Raw genomic sequence first — 20017 nt, forward strand, 5'->3', positions numbered from 1 at the left:
AAAGATCATTTTCGCCCACTTGAAGATTGAGAGAATATCATTGGTCCGAAAGTACCATATCTGAGTGCAATTGGTGCATTATCATATCTTGCAAATTGTACCCGACCATATATAGCTTTTTCTGTTAACTTTCTAGCAAGATATAGTTCTTCTCCAACCCGAAGACATTGAAATGATATAAAACATATATTTCGTTACCTTCGTGGTACAACTGACATTGGATTATTTTATTCGAAAAAATCAAATTTCTCTTTAATAGGATATGCAGATGCAGGCTATCTTTCAGACTCACATAAAGCTAAATCCCAAACGGGTTATGTGTTTACACGAGGGGACACAGCTATTTCATGGAAGTCGACAAAGCAAACTTTGACAGCGACATCATCAAATCACTCTGAGATCATTGCAATGCATGAAGCAAGTCGAGAATGTATATGGTTGAGATCTATAACTCAACATATTCAAGAATCATGCGGACTACCAACAACGAAAGATAGCCCGACGACTATTTTTGAAGATAATGCCGCTTGCATTGCACAACTAAAGGGAGGGTATATCAAAGGCGACCGAACGAAACACATTTCACCAAAGTTTTTCTACACGCACGAACTTCAACAGAAAGGTGATATTGATGTCCAACAAATCCGTTCAAGTGACAATGTAGCTGATTTATTCACAAAGGCATTACCGACATCAACATTCAAGAAATTGGTGCAAAAAATAGGGATGCATCAATTAAAAGATATTCGGTGATTGAAATCAGGGGGAGTATCAATTGTTGTACTCTTTTTCCTTCGTTCAGGTTTTTCTCACTGGGTTTTACTGGCAAGGTTTTAACGAGGCAATATTGGACTCTTCATCAATCATCTAAGGGGGAGTGTTATATATAGATGATTTGTAGTTTATTGATTTGATTGAGATTTTCCTTTCTTTACACTAATCCCTCTACCCTATAAATAGAGGTGTTTAGTTCATATATTGTAGACTCTTTTTTCTCTATTATATTTCTCTAGTATTTCATTCTTTTTCTCCTTTCCCCCAACTAAATTTATAACATTAATAATTAATAATATTTTTTGTCTAAATTTATTTACAATTGAGGGGATTGATTCGTGTATTTACGAGTGTTCCAAAAAGCACGAAAAACATAATTTAAACATGATTAAGCGTGAGCAAAAAGACACCTTCGACCTAAATAAGATTTATTTTTCAAAGGTAAATGAAAACCCAAATATAAAATGATTTGTAAAGACACCGTTACTTAGCTTCAGAGTCATGAGCCTTTTGCTCTCTAACCAACTGGCGATTACTGATATGTGAATGAAGATTATCTATATTATATATATATATATATATATATATATAGACACACACTGAAACACCCACCTGCTAACGTCCCAACATCATCGTCTACGGCCACCATTTCTTTCCTCAGACAAATGTTGTTCCACCCACCATTAACGCCGTCAAACTTTGCAGTCTAGTTGTAATTCATTAAAATTATCTTGATGGGGTTGACTGCAGGCTTTGTTTCTTGAATTCTGAATGCATAATCACGATCATGAGGCCTTCATTTAGCTCGTTCCTTCTCACTTTCCTCTTCGGTCTCTTGCTTCAAAGGTACTTTTTAATCTTTTGTTTTACTTGTTTTGATTGCTTCTTTTCGAATTCTGCTTTGTGGGTTTTGGCTATCAAGCATTACAAGAGATGATAGCAACCATTTCTCGGGATGTGTGTGTGTTTGTTTTTGTTGTGTGTATCAATGCGTGTGCTTTTACGAATACCAATTTCTTGAATTCATTTGAGGTGCGTGGGACTTTTATCTGTTCATTGGTCACTGGGCCTTCTTATATTGGGACTGGAATTATATAAATTTGCAGTAAAGAAGCAATCTTTCTAATTTATGGGATATTTTCCATTCTATTCATGAATGTCCCTTTTGAGGACGTTGTTAAATGATGCTGATATAAGTTGGTTTGCTCTGCTGCTGTGCTTGTGGGTAGAAATTAAATCTTGTGATTGTGAGCTTAAGTTTTGGTGGCCTTGTGTTAGGGGGATATTCGGTGCTCGATTTCGGGGTGTGAAAGAGCAAGCTTGGTCGCCGCCACGAGGGTGGAACTCATATGATTCATTTTGCTGGACAGTTTCTGAAGAAGAATTCCTTCAAAATGCTCGACTTGTTGCTCAACATCTCCGTACTCATGGATATGAGGTGCTTAAACTCTTCTTGGCAGTAATGGGACACTATGAATCATTTTCGATTTCATTTTTTTACTTCTAGACTACGACGAGAGAAGGGTTGATCAATTCAGTAGCAGCTAATTTGTTTTTCTGACTTCTAAATTTATCCCCACCGTGCAACTTTGTGTAGTATGTAGTGGTGGATTATCTTTGGTATAGGAGGAAAGTGAATGGTGCAGGTGTTGATTCTCTTGGATTTGATGTGATTGATGAATGGGGAAGGATGATTCCTGACCCGGATCGATGGCCTTCCTCCAGAGGCGGGAAAGGGTTCTCTGAAGTGGCTGAGATAGTTCATGGTATGGGTTTGAAATTCGGGATACATGTTATGAGAGGTATGAGTACTCAAGCATTCAACGCAAACACGCCAATTCTTGATATTACTACGGTAATGACCCTAATGGCAGTCTACACTATCATGATTTTAACATTTCATTCCAAAGATGCTGCATTCGGTTGATGTATCTTTGTTAATTAAATGACTTTCGTTTATGCCATAAACTCAACAATTTTGGCTTCGTACTGTTTCGTTGCCATCTGATGTATGCACAGGGCAAAGCTTATGAAGAAAATGGTCAGAAATGGCTGGCAAAAGATGTAGGAATCAAGGAGAGGGCATGTGCATGGATGAAACATGGTTTCATGGGTGTCAATTCCACGTCGGGAGCTGGAAGAGCATTCCTGAGATCTCTGTATCAGCAGTATGCCGACTGGGGCGTTGATTTTGGTAATTTAAGATACACCATTGGGAAAAAGGATTTCCTGTCTTCAATCCCTTCATTTAGTTTACTTTCTGAAATGCATATGATATAGACCAAATTTGATATCTAAGCTTTTGTTTGTTACAGTGAAGCATGATTGTGTATTTGGTGACGACTTGGATCTAGATGAAATAAGTTATGTTTCAAAGGTCTTACAGACTTATTGCTACATATTCCTTTTATCTGTTAATCATCTTAAAATTATTTTTACAAGTCAGCTCCATAAAACCTCGAAATCATGCAGGTGTTATCTGAACTTAACCACTCAGTCCTCTATTCTTTATCTCCTGGAACAAGTGTGACACCAGCTATGGCAAAGAGTGTAAGTGGTCTTGTCGACATGTACAGGATTACAGGGGACGATTGGGATACGTGGGGAGATGTCACTTCCCATTTTGATATATCACGGTATATTAGACATCCTCCACTTTTATCTGCCACAGGGCAGTTTCTATTTTCTCCATCTCATTTATTCTTACTCGTTTTAATACTTTTTTTCACTTGTCTTTGCCTGCTAACTACTTCTATCTCATGCATGGAACAGGGATTTTTCTGCGGCTGATATGATTGGAGCTCAAGGGTTGCATGGAAAGTCGTGGCCGGACTTAGATATGCTTCCATTGGGATGGCTTACAAATCCAGGTAGAATGGACTAAAATGACTTGTAAAAAGGATGAAAAAAGGAGAACTTCTGATATCTTTTTTCTGCTGCTGTTTATATATTCATTGCCTATTTGCCCGCTTTTGGTTTTTTCAGGTTCTAACGAAGGCCCTCATAGAAAGTGTAATCTTAATATAGACGAACAAAGAACGCAGGTATTTGTGCACTGTTGAGCTAAATTTCTAAAAAGATTACAGCAAACCATCATGTTCAGAATCCTTGAACAGATGACATTATGGTCTATTGCCAAATCTCCTCTCATGTTTGGAGGTGATATGAGACAACTCGACTACGCAACGTTCAAAATAATCATCAATCCTATTCTCCTTGAGATAAACTCATTCAGCTCAAACAATAAAGAGGCGAGTTGTCGACTTGAGAATTACACTTTTTCTATGCATGGACAAAACTCCAGTCTAATTCGCATCCTACGAATCGCAGTTTCCTTGTATAACGAGCCAAAATGGTTTTGAAATAAAAGATCAAAGTTTATCAGAGGCCCATACACTTGGCCTCACTAGCTGCCATGATTCTAAGGCAAGAGGTTGGTCTGCTAGAGCTACTGGTTTCGATCTCGAACAAGTCTGCTGGAAGGGAAACTCGAGCGAGCCAGAGAACGAGCCCTTTTGTCTATACAAGAAACTGCCTCTTTTATTGACGTAATGAATCTTTGCCTCACAAACATTAATGATTCTCGATATATATATTGTTCACAAATGCTGATGATGCTGATGTAGAGATGTAGACATGAGATACAAACACCATTATGATGGTAAAGTCCATTTATTGGAGACTGGGAGATTCGAGTCCTGCCTCGATGCGTCTCCAAATCAAAAGCTCACTTCCAAAGAATTCAAGAGGGGCTCATTTTCAACTTGCAGATGGGACGCCAACCAGGTATTTTCGTCTCTCGTCTGATGAATCTTGAACTAGAATATGACAACTAAATTGTTTGAACCAAACAGATGTGGCAGTTGAACGCCAACGGCACCCTGGCGAATAGCTATTCTGGTTTATGTGCATCTATGAACACAATCAAAGGTAATAAATATCTCACGCCAGCGCTATTACATATGTTTTGCTCATGCATTACATTGTTAAACTGTCATATCCAGTTGCTAAGTAAACTTTCACACAGTTAATTCTGGTAAAAATGGGATTCGTGCTTGGACTGCAACGGGAAGAAACGGTATACTACATAGCATCTTAAAACTGGCTAAGTTTTTCATCAAAAACGACATCTTTAGACCGTGTATGATGATTGGTTTTATTCATCTAGGAGAAATCTACGTCGCCTTTTTCAACTTGAACCCCTCGAATGTTGTGATTTCGATGAAGATTTCGGATTTGGGTGAGGCTTTGCCTGGTGAACATTTTGGGAATGCTTATGCTTTGTGTAAATGCAGAGAAGAATGGAGTGGAAAGGACTTTGGGGTTGTGAAAGAGTCGTTGTCCATTGAAGTTGATACTCATGGTTGCGCGCTTTTTGTTCTAAATTGCTCTTAGAAATTATTAGCTAATTGAATAAAATGCTACTTTTATGTAACTCTTGGACTTAAAAAAATGCTCCTAAAATTCGAATGATTCCAAGGCTTACAAATTGACTTAAAGATACTGACGTGTAAGAAATTTTTTTTTATTACGAATAAATTGAGAAATTTATAGACAACATAAAAACTTTTTATTTGGAAAATGTTTTAATTTTAATTTCCTTTCTAAAAATGGTTATTGGACAGAAAAGTCTTTTAAAACATGTGGTAACCAGGAACCCGGTTACAATGGTAATATGATTAATAGTTAAACACGATTAAGAGTTATTAATTTAAACAAATCAATTGTATAATTGAGTTCAGAATATAGATTCAAGGTTTCGGACCCTCCAAGGGTTCGGAAGCAGAGGAGGTATGGTTCGGAAGATCCGAAGATATGGTTCAAAAGATTCGAACTAGGATCGGAAGGTCCAATTAATGTTAAGTTATATAGTGTGTGCATGAAATCAGAAGATCAGAAGAGTAGACCGGAGCTTCCTAAGGGCATAATTTGCAACGTGGCATCTATGCATAGATTGGAAAGTCTGATCCAGTGATCGGAACGTCCGATCATCGCCTATAAATAATTCATCCGAGATCACAAATTCTTGCACAATCCAACTTCTTCACTATCATATTTTGTGTATTCTTGGGCGTTCTAACCATACGATCGTGGATTATATTCTTCACTGTTCCATGATTTAATTTTCACTTGGTTTTACGTCAAGGCTTCCAATTTCAATCTTGCCGCCACATCTTTTTGTGCCTTGGATCCTCTTTTGATCTAATGGGTTGTCACAATTATGCTACACAATCTCTAAAAATTGGGCTGGGCTCAACGTACTAATCTGGACCGAGAAATAATTATAATTTTGGGTTAAACACTTTTTTATGTACAAGTATTGATAGAGTTGACTCGTTGTTGGGAGTTGATTTCATTCACTCTTATTTCTCCAAAATAGTTTTTACCGCGTTTTTACATATCTATTTGTTATTTCATAACCCAATTTGTGCATTTATTCATCCAAAAGTTTTTTATTTCCAGATTTTCATTCTCTCACATTACAACTAACAAACACCGTAGCGCGCTTCATGCTTTCGCCATAATCACATCATGATATTTTAAACTTTTCCTTCAATGTTTCGGGACATTTCTCTTAAACCAAAATTAATGTTTTTAGATAATGTTTGGAAGACCTTTTAGGAAGCAGCTTTTCGTTAATAAAATTTGAAATTTTATGAAATTTTGTGAATAAAAAGTTGAGAAACTCTACCTTAGCCTGCCGTGAGAATGCTACAAGATCAATGCTAATCAAGATTTGATCCACTGCGCAAGCCTATCACTACTATATTCTTTGACATGAATGTTGGACTAAGTAAAGAGGCAGCTGTTACTATAATATATCTCTCATTTTTGTTCAGCGTGCCTCTTGTTTCTTATCATCATGTTTCATATTCAAAATAAGTTGTTATCATAAACATTTAAAAAAATCTTAGAAATTGTGATACTCATCTTGCAGTAAAACCTAGACAAAGATCAATTTCGCCTAAATGAACAAGAAAAAGAGCGTAATCGAAATAATTCGAATGAATCCTACAATAGCTAATGAAGAATGAATTACATTTGTTCACATAAAAAATATAAGAGTAAAACGACACTGTGCTGCGATAAAAGTGACATACTAAGATAGTAGTTGGAATTAACATTGGTCATGAACAAATGACTTTACGATGACCACTGAAAAACAAAGCATTAAATTTCCAATTTGACACCTCTAATGAAACACCAAAATGCAATTTTAGCAATGTTCTAAAAGACGGCGCCTAGGACCGCCTAGGCGCTAGGCGCTTGCCTACAGCTTCGATTTTTAAACAGTTGAAGCTTTTCGGAGTTATTACATTAATTGATCATTTAAACCACCTAATCGTTGTTTACACGCCTCAAAATCCGCTAAAATTAACATATAATATTTTATATTTTTTAAAATTTTAACTTTTTTAAAAAAAATTATTTGACATATTTGCGTCAGATGAAAACGAGAAATATGCCATGTATTTCGAGTTGAATTTGATAACGATGAATTATTGGAGAAATATTAAGATAAACAAGAATAATTTGATATATATTTAGACTTGAAAAACACCACTTAGACGGCTAAATTAGATAAAGAAAAATTATTGAAGAAATATTAAGATAGATCGGACTAGAATAATTAGATATTTAAGCTAAAAAGAAAAAATCGTTTAGGCCCCGCCTAAGCGTCTAGGCGCTATAGCTAAACAGTGAGTGACCGTCCACGTACCGTCTACCGCTTTTTAAAACATTAAATTTTAATAGAATGACGGTGTCGAATAAAAACATGATGCTCAAAAATTTTCTTATAAAAATCAATCCTTGACATTTCAGTGAAGAACTACAACGCATGATTGTCTTTGAAATACGTGAAAAAAAAAAAAAAAAATTGCAAGTCGTTCATGTGGCCAAGAACCAATCAAACTTGTCTCATAAGTCATAAATATCAAACAGTTTCTTATTGTGGCTAGCTATTGGGGCCTTGGCGGTGAAACTTCTGAGCCAAAGAGAAAAACATAACCTCATATACAAACGAACGAAGGAATGAGACAACACAAAGAAAACCGTGCATGAAATTAACTCACAAATTAAAGATGGGCGTAGAATTTGTACGCAGGAGACGGTCACGGCTTATGCCTCTCCAAGCCCAAACTTTTCACAAATTGAAGTTGGGCGAAGAGCTTGTACGCAGGCAGCCACCAAGGTTTGCCGGATTAGTGTTTGAATCTTAATCTTAATAAAAGATTGATTCAACTGCTCATCTCTTTGCATTTATTTCGGATTCATCCCAAGGAAATACAATTGAATTATTACTGCATCACATTACAAACTTATGTACCAGGACAAATTGCAAAGCAAGTTAACAAGAGGACAAATTAGTAAACTCACGAATCAAATTTGAAATAAACGGTGTACGTGGTTGTTATGTAAAATAGGGCAGTGTTGTACTTTTTGTCGTAACACCAAGACAATACAGTACAGCGGAAATTTAAAGCGTAAATAAAACTCAAGTAATAACTTTTGCACGAGTATAAAAACTCGTGCGGGTACCTTAGGGCTAAATATCACTAGTAAACGTAAGAACAGCCTTACAAAATAATCCTAGTGATTTTACGAAAAGTCAATAAATTCTAAATTCCTCAACACGTTGAGAAATCAAACTTGCATCCTAAAATACGACAAGGTATAAAAGAAACTGGATACAACTCCCGTAGCCTAAATAGAAGAGACAGTAAAGATCTTCGAACAACACTATTCCCACAGTGTTGTCTATGATGTTTTCAACACGAACGGCAACACGGGGACAAGCAACAACAATGGTTGCAAACCTTGCTTCAGAATTCTTCAGATTCTTCAATGGAATTCTTCAGTCTTTGCGCTGAGAATTATCGTCTGAAGCGTCACTTTTCTTGTGCGTGGAAATCTTCTTTTATAGATAATCATCCAAGCTTTGAAGATTTCCTTAGATAGAGTCCTACAAGAATAGGTAACAAAGTTTTAGTAGGAAATAAACTCTATCAAATATTGTAAATCATATCTTGATAATATCGAATTATATTATGTCAAATAATCACCTTATCAAGATCTAATTTAAATTTTGGCAAATATATCATTAACATATTCGAAAATATACACACAATATTTACCAAATATCCTAACTTGTCTAGAAAGCAAAATCTTATAATTTCCAATTAATTAGGGCCAAAATATTCAAGGAATAAAATTCCTTTCAATCTCCCCCTTTTTGCTTTCTGGAAAACACATTGCACAAGTGTGAGAAAATCATAAACTCCCCCGGAGTTCAAAAATTCTTCTCCCCCTGAATTTTAAGTCTCCCCCTGAAGTGTTGTCCCTCGTGTCGTAACACGGTGGATAACATAGACAATAACACATGAGATTCTATAATTCATATATCAGAGCACAAGTGGGGTGGAAGATTGTAGCGACCCTACCCAGATCCGCTACCTAATCAGAGTTAAGAGACCATAGCTATACCTGCGTCCGTCGTCAGCCCGCTGATGACAATTGCCTCAAAACTAGGTCACAGCTCCGCCTCAACGTCTGGATCGCTATGCCACTTCCGGATTCCTCATTGGATTCCTAGATCTCCCTAGATCTGAGTTAGAAGGCCTAGGAATTGAGAGAAGAAAAGGATAGGTGCGAGTTGAAAATGAAATTTCGGACCTCTATTTATAGGCGAAGTTCGGACCGTCCGAACTCGACTTCGGATCCTCCGAACTGGTTCGGATCCCCCGTTCCTGACTTCGAAGCCTCCGTTCCTGTTCGGAGCCTCCGATCCTGACTTCGGATCCTCCGAAGTCCCATCAATGATGTCACCCATGACGCATTATCTTCGGAGCCTTCGATCCGAGTTCGGATCCTCCGAACCCGTTCGGATCCTCCGATCTTTGGTTCGGATCCTCCTAACCCGGTTCAGAGCCTCCGAACCATCCGAACCCTCGGAACCTTCCCAACTATTTTCGAGTGTCCTGAATCCATTTCTGGACTCCGTTAACCCATTTGGAATTTCCTTAATCATGTTTTACTTAATCTAAACATGATTACACGATTAATTATTTATTAATCGTTAATTCTGGATACGGGTCACTACAAAGATGTTAGTCTAGTTTAAGCATGTGAGAACAATTGAGGCACATAACTACAACAACCAAAAACACTTATATTGAAATCAAAATTAACAAATAAGTAAAGATGATAGAGGAAGCAAATTCTAATTTTGATCACTATCGGATCCCTCTGGATCAGTGGCTTCCTCCTCATCATCTTTAGTCCCAGATGGACCAGCTTCGGCTTGTGCACTATCTCCCCCTGTTTGGCCAGAAATGTCAAGATGTCTCCGACAATCAGCCAAGACTGTGCTATAGAAGGCAATATCTGCCTGAGCTTGAGCAATCTTTTCCTCAGCACGAGTCAACAACAGCTGAATAGTGGCGGTGGTGAATTCCAGGGAGGTAGGAGTAGGCACTGTTTCTTCAGTGTTGTCTCCCGTGTTGGCAACATCGGGGGAAACACCAGCAATGTCAGCAGCAGGAGTAGGAGTGGCAGTCCAGGGTAAATCCAGAACACGATTTCCCTTTAGAAGACCAGCTGCTAACTTTAAAACCTCCGGTTGATCAGTGAGATCTTCTGTAATATTGCGGATGAAAGCCTGAGATTCCAATATGCCATAGATCAAAGAGGAAAAAGGGAGCTTTGTAGATTTGAGTCCTCCATTAGCAAATTGGAGCACAGTCTTGAATACCATCTTTCCAAAATTAAAAGGACTCCCAGTCCCAATGGCATATAAAATGACCGCCTGCGGTCTGGTGATAACTGTTGAATTGGAAGAAGGAGTCCAATTTCTGACAGCTATCTTATGCAGCACAGAATAAAAGGAGGTGAGCTTAGCTGCAGAAAAATGGTCAGAGAATTTTTTGACCATACCACCAGTGAGAACAGAAATCACTTCGTTGATTTCTGGAGGATTGCCTTCATCAACGTTTGGGGTGGAATAAAAAGAGTTGATAACAGCTGGAGTGAACTCGAACAGCCTACCCCTAAGATACACCAATCCATACTTTGCAGATTCTGGATCTTCAATGCTTGCAGTCAAGTTGGCGTAGAATTCCAGAATCACCCTCTTACAGTAGGGTATTACAGCAACAACAGTAGAATATAGCTGTCGAAGCTTCAAAAAGTTAATGAGATTGTACCTATCGTAGGAGCGAACATCAATGTTCCTCTCATCCAGTAGACCTCTGTGAGCAAGGAGAGGCCAAGTTGCAGCAGCATCACCAGAGTAAAACATGAGGAAATGAGCAGCATCCATGTCATAGTCCTCATCAACAGTGTTGTTCGTGGTGTTGACGACACCCGCAGCAACACTGACATCAGCAGCAGCAGAAACATCCTCTTGGTCTAGAGGGTCTTCATCAGCATCCATGCTGGAAACATCCTCAGAGTCTTCTTCTTCTCCAATATCAGTACTCTTATCAGAAGGGTCAGCAACCGAATTGGCAGAGGAGGAAGAGGAGGAAGAGACAGAATCTTGTTGAGCATTACCTTGTGCAAACTCCTCCATCATCTCAGCATCAGGCTCATCATCGGAGAGATGAGCAGAGGGAGGAACAGAAGAGAACCCCTTTCCTTGCTTGAGGCTCTCCAGGATTTGAGCCAAGGTGGCATCTTCATCAGAATCAGCACTTTCTTGAGGAGCAGTAGCTGCTGGAATGTCCTTAGAAGGGACATGATCAGAAGAGTTTGAATCCTCGCTATCAGAAACGGATTCAACTATCGGAGCGGAGGCAGAGGCAGAGGCAGCAGCAGAACTAGAGGGTTTCTTCCTCGCCACAAATTCAAAATTGGCATCATCAAAATCGTCGCCCGAGCTGCGATCTTCTTCAGCCATGGATATGCGGGGACCCTTGTAAAAACGCTTGGACTAAGTAAAGTCAGGGTTGTAACCTGCTTGCCTTTTAGATCGGCATGCCATTGGTGGAGGAGGATTAACCTTATTCAAAACAGAGAAATCAGGAAGATTCTCTACATCAATTGCGTTTCCTGGTTCTCCAGGCATGAGAACAGCGAGAGGGACAGGTTTCATGGGAACTGGAACGATCGGCAGAGAGGACACCGTGGATGGGATTTCCGGTGTTGTAACACCAGCAGCAACATCGGGTTCTTTATGACCCATCTCACTTCGGATGTCTTGTGGATCAAAGCCTGCCATTGAAAAGCAATTTGAGGGTGAGAGAAGGTTAGGGTTTGCAAAAAAAAAAAAAAAAAGAAAAAAAAAGAAAAAAAAACTCAATCGGGAACAAAGGATTTCGAGAAGATGATAATGCCCGATTATTATAAAAAAAAAACATATTTATAGAATCCTTATCTCAAACGGTAACAAAATCCTAACAAACCCATAATTACCCTGATCCCTGATCTCTCTCCAGTTACAACGGTAACTTTCCTAACGGACGAAAATTAAAAACCGAGATTAAAGAGATAAAATCCCATAATTAAGGCAATAATCTGAGATAAATATTTCAATCCAAATATTCCAGAATTACCTCCACATCAGCCTAACTCCACTGAACCAAAAATCAATCATGAAAATTCAATTTTTAGTAAATAGGGTAAATCATCAAAAATTCGTCTATGTAGAACCTTACCCAAAAACAGAACCTTATGAGCAAAAATGCATATGCATGACCTATTTTATGCCTAAACAGAGTGTAACATAAAATAAAAATGCAATCACAAGCAAAACAATATGTTGACGAGTGTAGTGTTGCCTCTCGTGTTGCCAACATCAACTCCAACACCATAGTTTTTCAAAAAGCATTTGAGACATACACACTTCATTACCCTTGATAAAGAAAATTTCAGAAGTGGTAGCTTTCACACTAATCGAACAGTCTTCATTGAACTCAATTAGGTAGCTTTTTCCATTTTCTTCCAATTTTGATAAAGTTCGTATTTATGACATTGGTCAACAAACTTCAAAAAAGATTATGACACTGAATATGCGAAACCACCTTTCACATGGAACAAGAACATGGAATACACGTACATCCCTCAACTACTTAGTGGTTTAGTCAGAGTCTATTTTGCAAGGGCCAGTGTGTTTCAATAACAGTTTGCAGAAAAACTTGGCATCGATTGAATCAACGAAACAGAGATTTAAACACCACACAAAACAGAATGAGTGCAGAATGTCTAAAAACCTTAAAAATGCATGACAAGAAAAACAACAGTGTTGTCGGTAGTGTTGTAACACCGAAAACAACACATGCAAGGGATTATAATGCACACATGCTGAGAGACCTTCGAAGAGTTGAAAATCTCTCATGATCTAATGCTTTAGTAAAGATGTCTGCCAATTGATTATTGGTTCCAACAAACTCCATTTGAATCATACCTTTTTCTACCAAATCTCGAATAAAGTGATGACGAATGTCAATGTGTTTTGTGCGTGAGTGTTGAACTGGATTTTTTGATATATCAATAGCACTCGAATTATCACAATAAACAATGGGGGGTTTACTCTTAAAACCATAGTCTTCAATCATTTGGTTCATCCAAAGAAGTTGTGAACAACAAATTCCGGCTGCCACATATTCAGATTCAGCAGTCGAAAGTGACACACAATTTTGCTTACGACTATACCATGATACCAAATTATTGCCAAGGTAAAAACACCCACCCGTAGTGCTCTTTCTATCATTCACATCACCAGCCCAATCGGCATCACTAAAACCTACAAGGTTAGTGTTGGTTTCCCTTGTATACCACAATCCCAAGTCCAATGTACCCGAAACATATTTCAAAATTCTCATGACAGCTTTTAAATGGGTTACCTTTGGATCAGATTGGTATCTAGCACATAAACACACACTGAACATGATATCAGGACGACTAGCAGTCAAATACAAAAGACTCCCTATCATGCTGCGATACATGGTATTGTCAACACCAGCCGCAACACTGTCTTTTCCTAATTTTTCACTCGAGCCCATAGGAGTTTTCATGTTCTTAACATTCTCTTTACAAAACTTTTTCACCAAGTTCTTTGCATACTTACTTTGACAAAGAAAAATTCCTTCATTTGTTTGCTTAACTTGCAATCCAAGGAAAAAAGTTAACTCTCCTACCATGCTCATCTCGAAAGTAGAAGACATGCATTCAACAAAATTATCAACATGCTTTTGAGAGGACGCACCAAAGATAATGTCATCCACATATACTTGACAAATAAGAATTTCACCTTTGGCCTTTTGAATAAAAAGGGTTTTGTCAACTTCACCTCGTTTGAAGCCAATTTTGAGTAAATACTCGGTCAACCTACCATACCATGCTCGTGGAGCTTGCTTCAAACCATAGAGTGCTTTCTTCAACTTGTAAACATGATCCAAGTGATGTGGATCCTCAAAGATTTTGGGTTGCTTCACATACACTTTCTCATTCAAAATACCATTCAAAAATGCACTCTTCACATCCATTTGATAAAGTTTTATACCCATATGACATGCAATAGCTAGCAATAGTCGGACTGACTCAATGCGGGAAACAGGAGCGAAGGTCTCATCAAAATCAACCCCCTCAACCTGCGTATATCCTTGAGCAACCAACCTTGCTTTGTTCCTAATGATGTTTCCTGATTCATCGGTTTTATTTTTGAAAATCCATTTTGTACCAATAACATTACCATGATCAGGTGGTGGAACCAAAAACCAAACATCATTTCGGACAAATTGCTCAAGTTCTTCATGCATGGCATTTACCCAAAATTCATCATTCAAAGCATCATTGACATTCTTGGGTTCAATATTGGAGACAAAACAGGAATGCATTACCTGAGAGTACACGGAACTCATGCATACTAAACCAACCATTTTGCGGTAGTCAACTTTGTCCTTACCTCAAGTTTGCCTTGTTCCATGCACATCTCCAATAATCTGTGATGAAGAATGATTCTTCTGTATCTTGCTTGGAAGGTTCTTTTCAGTAATCATTTCAGCTTCCTCATTATTTTGGAAATTTTCCTCATGAATTTCTGAAGGAACCAGTGTTGTGTTTGGTGTTGTAACATCTGGGACAACATTGTGTTCTTCGGAAGGAATTTCCAGCAAGCCTTCAACATCATCTTCAGCAGTTTTTCCTTTGAGATCTGCACCATCATCAAAAACAACATTAATGGATTTCATCATTGTTCTGGTCCTAAGGTTATACATCCTATATGCACGACTATTAGTAGAATAACCAAGGAACAAATACTTATTACTCTTGGAATCAAATTTTTCTAGGTGATTTCTATCATTCAAAACATAACACACACAGCCAAATATATGAAAATAGTTAAGATTTGGTCTCTTTCCCATGAGAATCTCATAGGAAGTCATTGAAGAACCACTTCTCAAATAAACCCGATTGGAAATATGGCACGCTGTGTTCAATGCTTCTGCCCAAAATCCTTTGGAGATATTTTTTGAGTTCATCATCACTCTAGCCATTTCCTGCAACGTCCTATTCTTTCTTTCAGCAATTCCATTCTGTTGAGGAGTTTTTGGGGCTGAGAACTCCTGTGAGATGCCCTTCTTATCACACAAAGAAGAAAAAGATGAGTTCTCAAATTCCTTTCCATGATCAGTTCTGATTCTTGGTACAGTCAAAGTATATAGGTTAGTAATATTGGTAAACAACTTCTTAAACACATCAAAAGTATCTGATTTTTCTCTAAGAAACCTTACCCATGTAAAACGTGAAAAATCATCAACACATACCAAAGAATACTTTTTACCTCCATAACTTTCGACTTCCATAGGACCCATCAAATCCATGTGCAAAAGTTCAAGACACCGTGTTGTCCCACAGTGTTGTAACACGGGATGCGCAACACGGGTTTTCTTACCTTTTTGGCATGCACCATAAACATATGGAACACCAGTCTTTAGATTTGGAAGACCTCTGACAGCTTCAAACTTACTCAGATTCTTTAGGGTCTTGAAATTCACATGTCCAAGTTTTTGGTGCCATAGACTAAACTCATCAATCTTTGAGTGTCTACATGTCAATTCTTCACCTAGTTGGTAGCAGTTATCCACTGATCGTGTACCTGTGATAACACAACGATTAGCATTATCAAAAACTTCACAAGTATTTTTATCAAACTTCACATGCAAATCATCATCACACAGTTGACTAATTGAAATTAAATTTGCATTAAGTCCTTCAACATGTAAGACGTTGTGAAGCTTTGGAAATCCTTCCACATTGAGTGTTCCTTTGCCAACAATCCTTCCTTTTGCACCTCCTCCATAGGTCACTCTACCACCATTCTGTTCAATGTAGTCAGTGAGGTGATCTTTCAAACCTGTCATGTGTCGTGAACTTCTACTATCAAAATACCAATTACCTGCAGTATTAGCTTTCAAAGAAGTATAAATAACAAAACATCTGACATCAGGCTTTTGAACCCAAACTTTCTTCACAGTGGGCCTCTTTTTTCCAGTGTTGCTCTTAGTGTTGTGCAACACGGGGGACAACACTTTCTTAGATTCCCACAAAACATAGTCATTCTTCAACTTTCGACAAAAAGGCCTGATATGGCTAGGTTTGAGACAATAATGACACACAAAAGGACGTTTCCATTGTTTCAGCTTTGGGACAGAAATATTTTTCTCAACAATGGGTTTCTTACCTTTCAAGGCAGTTAAAGGATGGTTCAAGAAATCATTACCTTCCTTCACAAAAACTGGTGTTTTGGAAGATTCACCAGTTTCAAAAACACTTTCTTTAAAACCAAGTCCAAACTTATCATTCTTACCCATAGTCAAAATGGAATCAAGTTTGCTCGAACTGAAATTAAATTTATCAAGTGTTGTTTTTGCTCTTTCAAGTTCAGAATTCAGCAACCCTAATTTGAGATCTTTCTTACTCAAGAGAATTTCCAATCTAGCCATAGCAGCTTTCAATTCAGTATTCTCTTTTGTAAGAGTTGTGTTCAACTGATTCCTCTTGTTCCAATCACAGTACAACTCTTCATAGAGTTTTCGAATACCTTCCAGAGTATAAGGATCATCTACCTGTTCTTCATGATTACTGAAATTATCAAGGTTAGAAGCAACAAAACAAACAGATTTTTGAACAGTGTTGCGTCTAGGTGTGGCAACACCGGAGCCAACACCGAGAGGATTGATCTGAAAATTTTTCTTACTCTCCAGTAAAGCAGTAAAAGATATTAGATCAGCCTGTTCAAACTTTTCTTGTTCTTCTTCAGAATCATCATCACTCAGAGAAACATTCATACCTTTCCGAAGGCGATTTGCGCATTCATAAGCATAGTGGTCATATCCCTTACATTCCCTGCATTGAACATTATCAAAATTTTTGCTTGAGGACTGAACCTTACTATCATATCTTTGACGAGGTCCTCGAGTAGGAGCAGGTTTTTTAGGCTTCTCTGAAGTAGGCAGTCTAGGAAAATTTGAGGATTGTGCACTTTTCATATCCTTCTTTTCTTTCATTACCTTGAGATAATCAGTAAATTTCTTCGAGATCAAGGCAATAGAATTTTCCTCAAGATCAGAATCCTTTACTTTCTGTTGAACTTCAGCAAAATCATTGTAAACATTATTAGATACTTGAAAAGCAATAGACTTACCTTTCGAGTCATCTTCGGCTTCCAACTCCATCTCATAGGTGCGAAGAGAACTAATTAACTCATCCAAACCCATTATAGATGTATCTTTGGATTTATCTATAGCACAAACCTTGGTGTGAAATCTTTTGGAAAGCGAACGAAGCACTTTGGATACAAGTCTCTCGTTCGAAATAGGATCGCCAAGAATAGATGATTCATTTGCAAGACTCTTCAATCTTTCATTATATTCCATGATGGTCTCTGATTCCTCCATTCTCAATTTTTCAAATTTTGAAGTTATGAGACACATCCTTGTCTTCTTGACACTTGCCGAGCCTTCACAGTGAGTTTGTAGTTTCTCCCAAGCATCCCTAGCACAAATACAAGTACCAATTAAATTAAACATGTTCATATCAACTGAAGTGAACATAGCATTAAGAGCTTTAGCATTATAAATAGCCGCAGTATTCTCTTCGACTATCAATTGTGATCTTGGCTTTGGTCCTGGACCATCATCATCTCTCATAGGTGGTGTCCAGCCATCAAGAACACGTTGCCAAGCCCTGGACTCAATGGATTGAATATACATGCTCATCTTCAATTTCCAAGGGCCGTAATTCGTTCCATCCAAAATAGGTGGACGAATTGCACTTGTGTATGGAGTGTCCATAACTAACCTGTAACACAAACTAGGAACACACTTAGTAAAGTCAAGTGGTGGCTCTGATGCCACGTGAAATAAACAGTGTACGTGGTTGTTATGTAAAATAGGGCAGTGTTGTACTTCGTGTCGTAACACCAAAGACAACACAGTGTAGCGAAAATTTAAAGCGTAAATAAAACTCAAGTAATAACTTTTGCACGAGTATAAAAACTCGTGCGGGTGCCTTAGGGCTAAATATCACTAGTAAACGTAAGAACAGTCTTACAACATAATCCTAGTGATTTTACGAAAAGTCATTAAATTCTAAATTCCTCAACACGTTGAGAAATCAAGCTTGCATCCTAAAATACGACAAGGTATAAAAGAAACTGGATGCAACTCCCGTAGCCTAAATAGAAGAGACAGTAAAGATCTTCGAACAACACTATTTCCACAGTGTTGTCTATGATGTCTTCAACACGAACGGCAACACGGGGACAAACAACAACAATGGTTGCAAACCTTGCTTCAGAATTCTTCAGATTCTTCAATGGAATTCTTCAGTCTTTGCGCAGAGAATTATCGTCTGAAGCGTCACTTTTCTTGTGCGTGGAAATCTTCTTTTATAGATAATCATCCAAGCTTTGAAGATTTCCTTAGATAGAGTCCTACAAGAATAGGTAACAAAGTTTTAGTAGGAAATAAACTCTATCAAATATTGTAAATCATATCTTAATAATATCGAATTATATTATGTCAAATAATCACCTTATCAAGATCTAATTTATATTTTGGCAAATATATCATTAACATATTCGAAAATATACACACAATATTTACCAAATATCCTAACTTGTCTAGAAAGCAAAATCTTATAATTTTCAATTAATTAGGGCCGAAATATTTAAGGAATAAAATTCCTTTCAAAACTCGTATATTTATAGGTAAAAAATAAAGTATAGATAGATATAGAGATAATAGATACAGATATAATCAGTACATTGAATTATATCTAATAATTATGTACGTAATATATTGAACCAAAATATACTATTCAATGATTTATTATGTCATTGTGAACAAATGTCTTTACAATATGTTTTCCTCTCGTTCCATTGCCATACAAAATAATTTTTGTCATTTTTAGTTGAATTTTTTTACTCCGTTCCTGATATCACGAGCTTTAAGCAATTTTATCATATTAGATGTATGTATCTTCAACATGACATAGGTCATTGAAATGATCGATCTTGGAAACTCACCAAAATGCAAAAGTCATGATCTTTGAGCAAATGGATCTTTCTTACCCATGCATGGATAAGCTCACACTAACTTGTCAATTTAGGATCCAATACCATATTTTCGTTGATTTTCCCTAATCAAAACTAAACATGTGTCGATTTTCCTAAATTATTCTTATATCTATTATTCTATTATATCTATTATATTATATTATATTTATTTTATTTTATTTTATTTTATATATAAATATTTAGGTTTCAGTAGTAGCCCGGTTCCATTTTACAAGATTAAGTGACTTTAAACATGTTAGAAAATGACATATAATTTTAAAAGTATCAAAACATGTTTAAGGAGTCCTTATTTGGTAAAAATAAGTGGAAAATCAGATCTGAAACGTGCGAAAATGGTAGGGTAGGTCCCGGGGTCCAAAAATGACTTCGGAAGGACCAAAACAGTTCGGAGCACACGGACCAGTTCGGGCCCTTCGAACCCGAGTTCGGACCGTCCGAACTTAGCAGAGACAGATGTCTTAAAGGCTCGAACAAGTGGCAGTTCGGACCGTCCGAACCCAGTTCGGACCGTCCGAACTTCGCCTATAAATAGGCCATCCGAGGGCCTCATTTTTCACACCAAATCATCTTTCCTCTATCGGTTCTTAGGATTTTCTAGGGGTTTTGGGGTGCTTCCAGCCTTCCTGGGCTTGGTCCGGAGGTTGGCCAGGTGCTCCGGGG

At 37.6% G+C, this 20017-nt stretch overlaps 2 protein-coding genes across 2 annotated transcripts; one reads left to right on the top strand and one right to left on the bottom strand.

Moving 5' to 3' along the window:
• Positions 1 to 1287: 1287 nt before the first annotated feature.
• On the top strand, positions 1288 to 5277 carry LOC140882846 (uncharacterized). The gene is made up of 14 exons (XM_073289062.1): positions 1288 to 1620; positions 2053 to 2212; positions 2372 to 2629; positions 2794 to 2968; positions 3090 to 3151; positions 3247 to 3410; positions 3547 to 3644; positions 3760 to 3818; positions 3891 to 4025; positions 4105 to 4322; positions 4401 to 4560; positions 4629 to 4704; positions 4802 to 4852; positions 4943 to 5277. The coding sequence occupies exons 1-14, from the start codon at positions 1562 to 1564 to the stop codon at positions 5167 to 5169; spliced, it is 1902 nt and encodes a 633-aa protein (XP_073145163.1). The 5' UTR covers positions 1288 to 1561; the 3' UTR covers positions 5170 to 5277.
• A 9404-nt stretch (positions 5278 to 14681) lies between these two features.
• Positions 14682 to 18071, bottom strand: LOC140879046 (uncharacterized). The gene is made up of 6 exons (XM_073282680.1): positions 17532 to 18071; positions 16619 to 17360; positions 16175 to 16513; positions 15962 to 16132; positions 15671 to 15874; positions 14682 to 14929 (listed from the first exon to the last, which is right to left on the bottom strand). Exons 1-6 carry the CDS (start codon positions 18069 to 18071, stop codon positions 14682 to 14684), a joined length of 2244 nt encoding a protein of 747 aa, XP_073138781.1.
• Positions 18072 to 20017: the final 1946 nt, after the last annotated feature.

This window comes from Henckelia pumila, chromosome 2, assembly GCF_033568475.1.
Source record: "Henckelia pumila isolate YLH828 chromosome 2, ASM3356847v2, whole genome shotgun sequence".
Classification (NCBI taxonomy): domain Eukaryota; kingdom Viridiplantae; phylum Streptophyta; class Magnoliopsida; order Lamiales; family Gesneriaceae; genus Henckelia; species Henckelia pumila.

What these genes read in the sequence shown, in the direction of transcription:
- LOC140882846 (XM_073289062.1), top strand. Translation starts at nt 1,562, where the DNA reads ATGAGGCCTTCATTTAGCTCGTTCCTTCTCACTTTCCTCTTCGGTCTC. An exon ending in TCCGTACTCATGGATATGAG is followed by an intron (nt 2,213 to 2,371) that starts GTGCTTAAACTC and finishes AACTTTGTGTAG; the next exon opens with TATGTAGTGGTGGATTATCT. An exon ending in TCCCATTTTGATATATCACG is followed by an intron (nt 3,411 to 3,546) that starts GTATATTAGACA and finishes TGCATGGAACAG; the next exon opens with GGATTTTTCTGCGGCTGATA.
- LOC140879046 (XM_073282680.1), bottom strand. Translation starts at nt 18,071, where the DNA reads ATGGACACTCCATACACAAGTGCAATTCGTCCACCTATTTTGGATGGA. An exon ending in ACTTGATAAATTTAATTTCA is followed by an intron (nt 16,514 to 16,618) that starts GTTCGAGCAAAC and finishes CCAAAACACCAG; the next exon opens with TTTTTGTGAAGGAAGGTAAT. An exon ending in TGCAAATTTAATTTCAATTA is followed by an intron (nt 15,875 to 15,961) that starts GTCAACTGTGTG and finishes GTGTTATCACAG; the next exon opens with GTACACGATCAGTGGATAAC.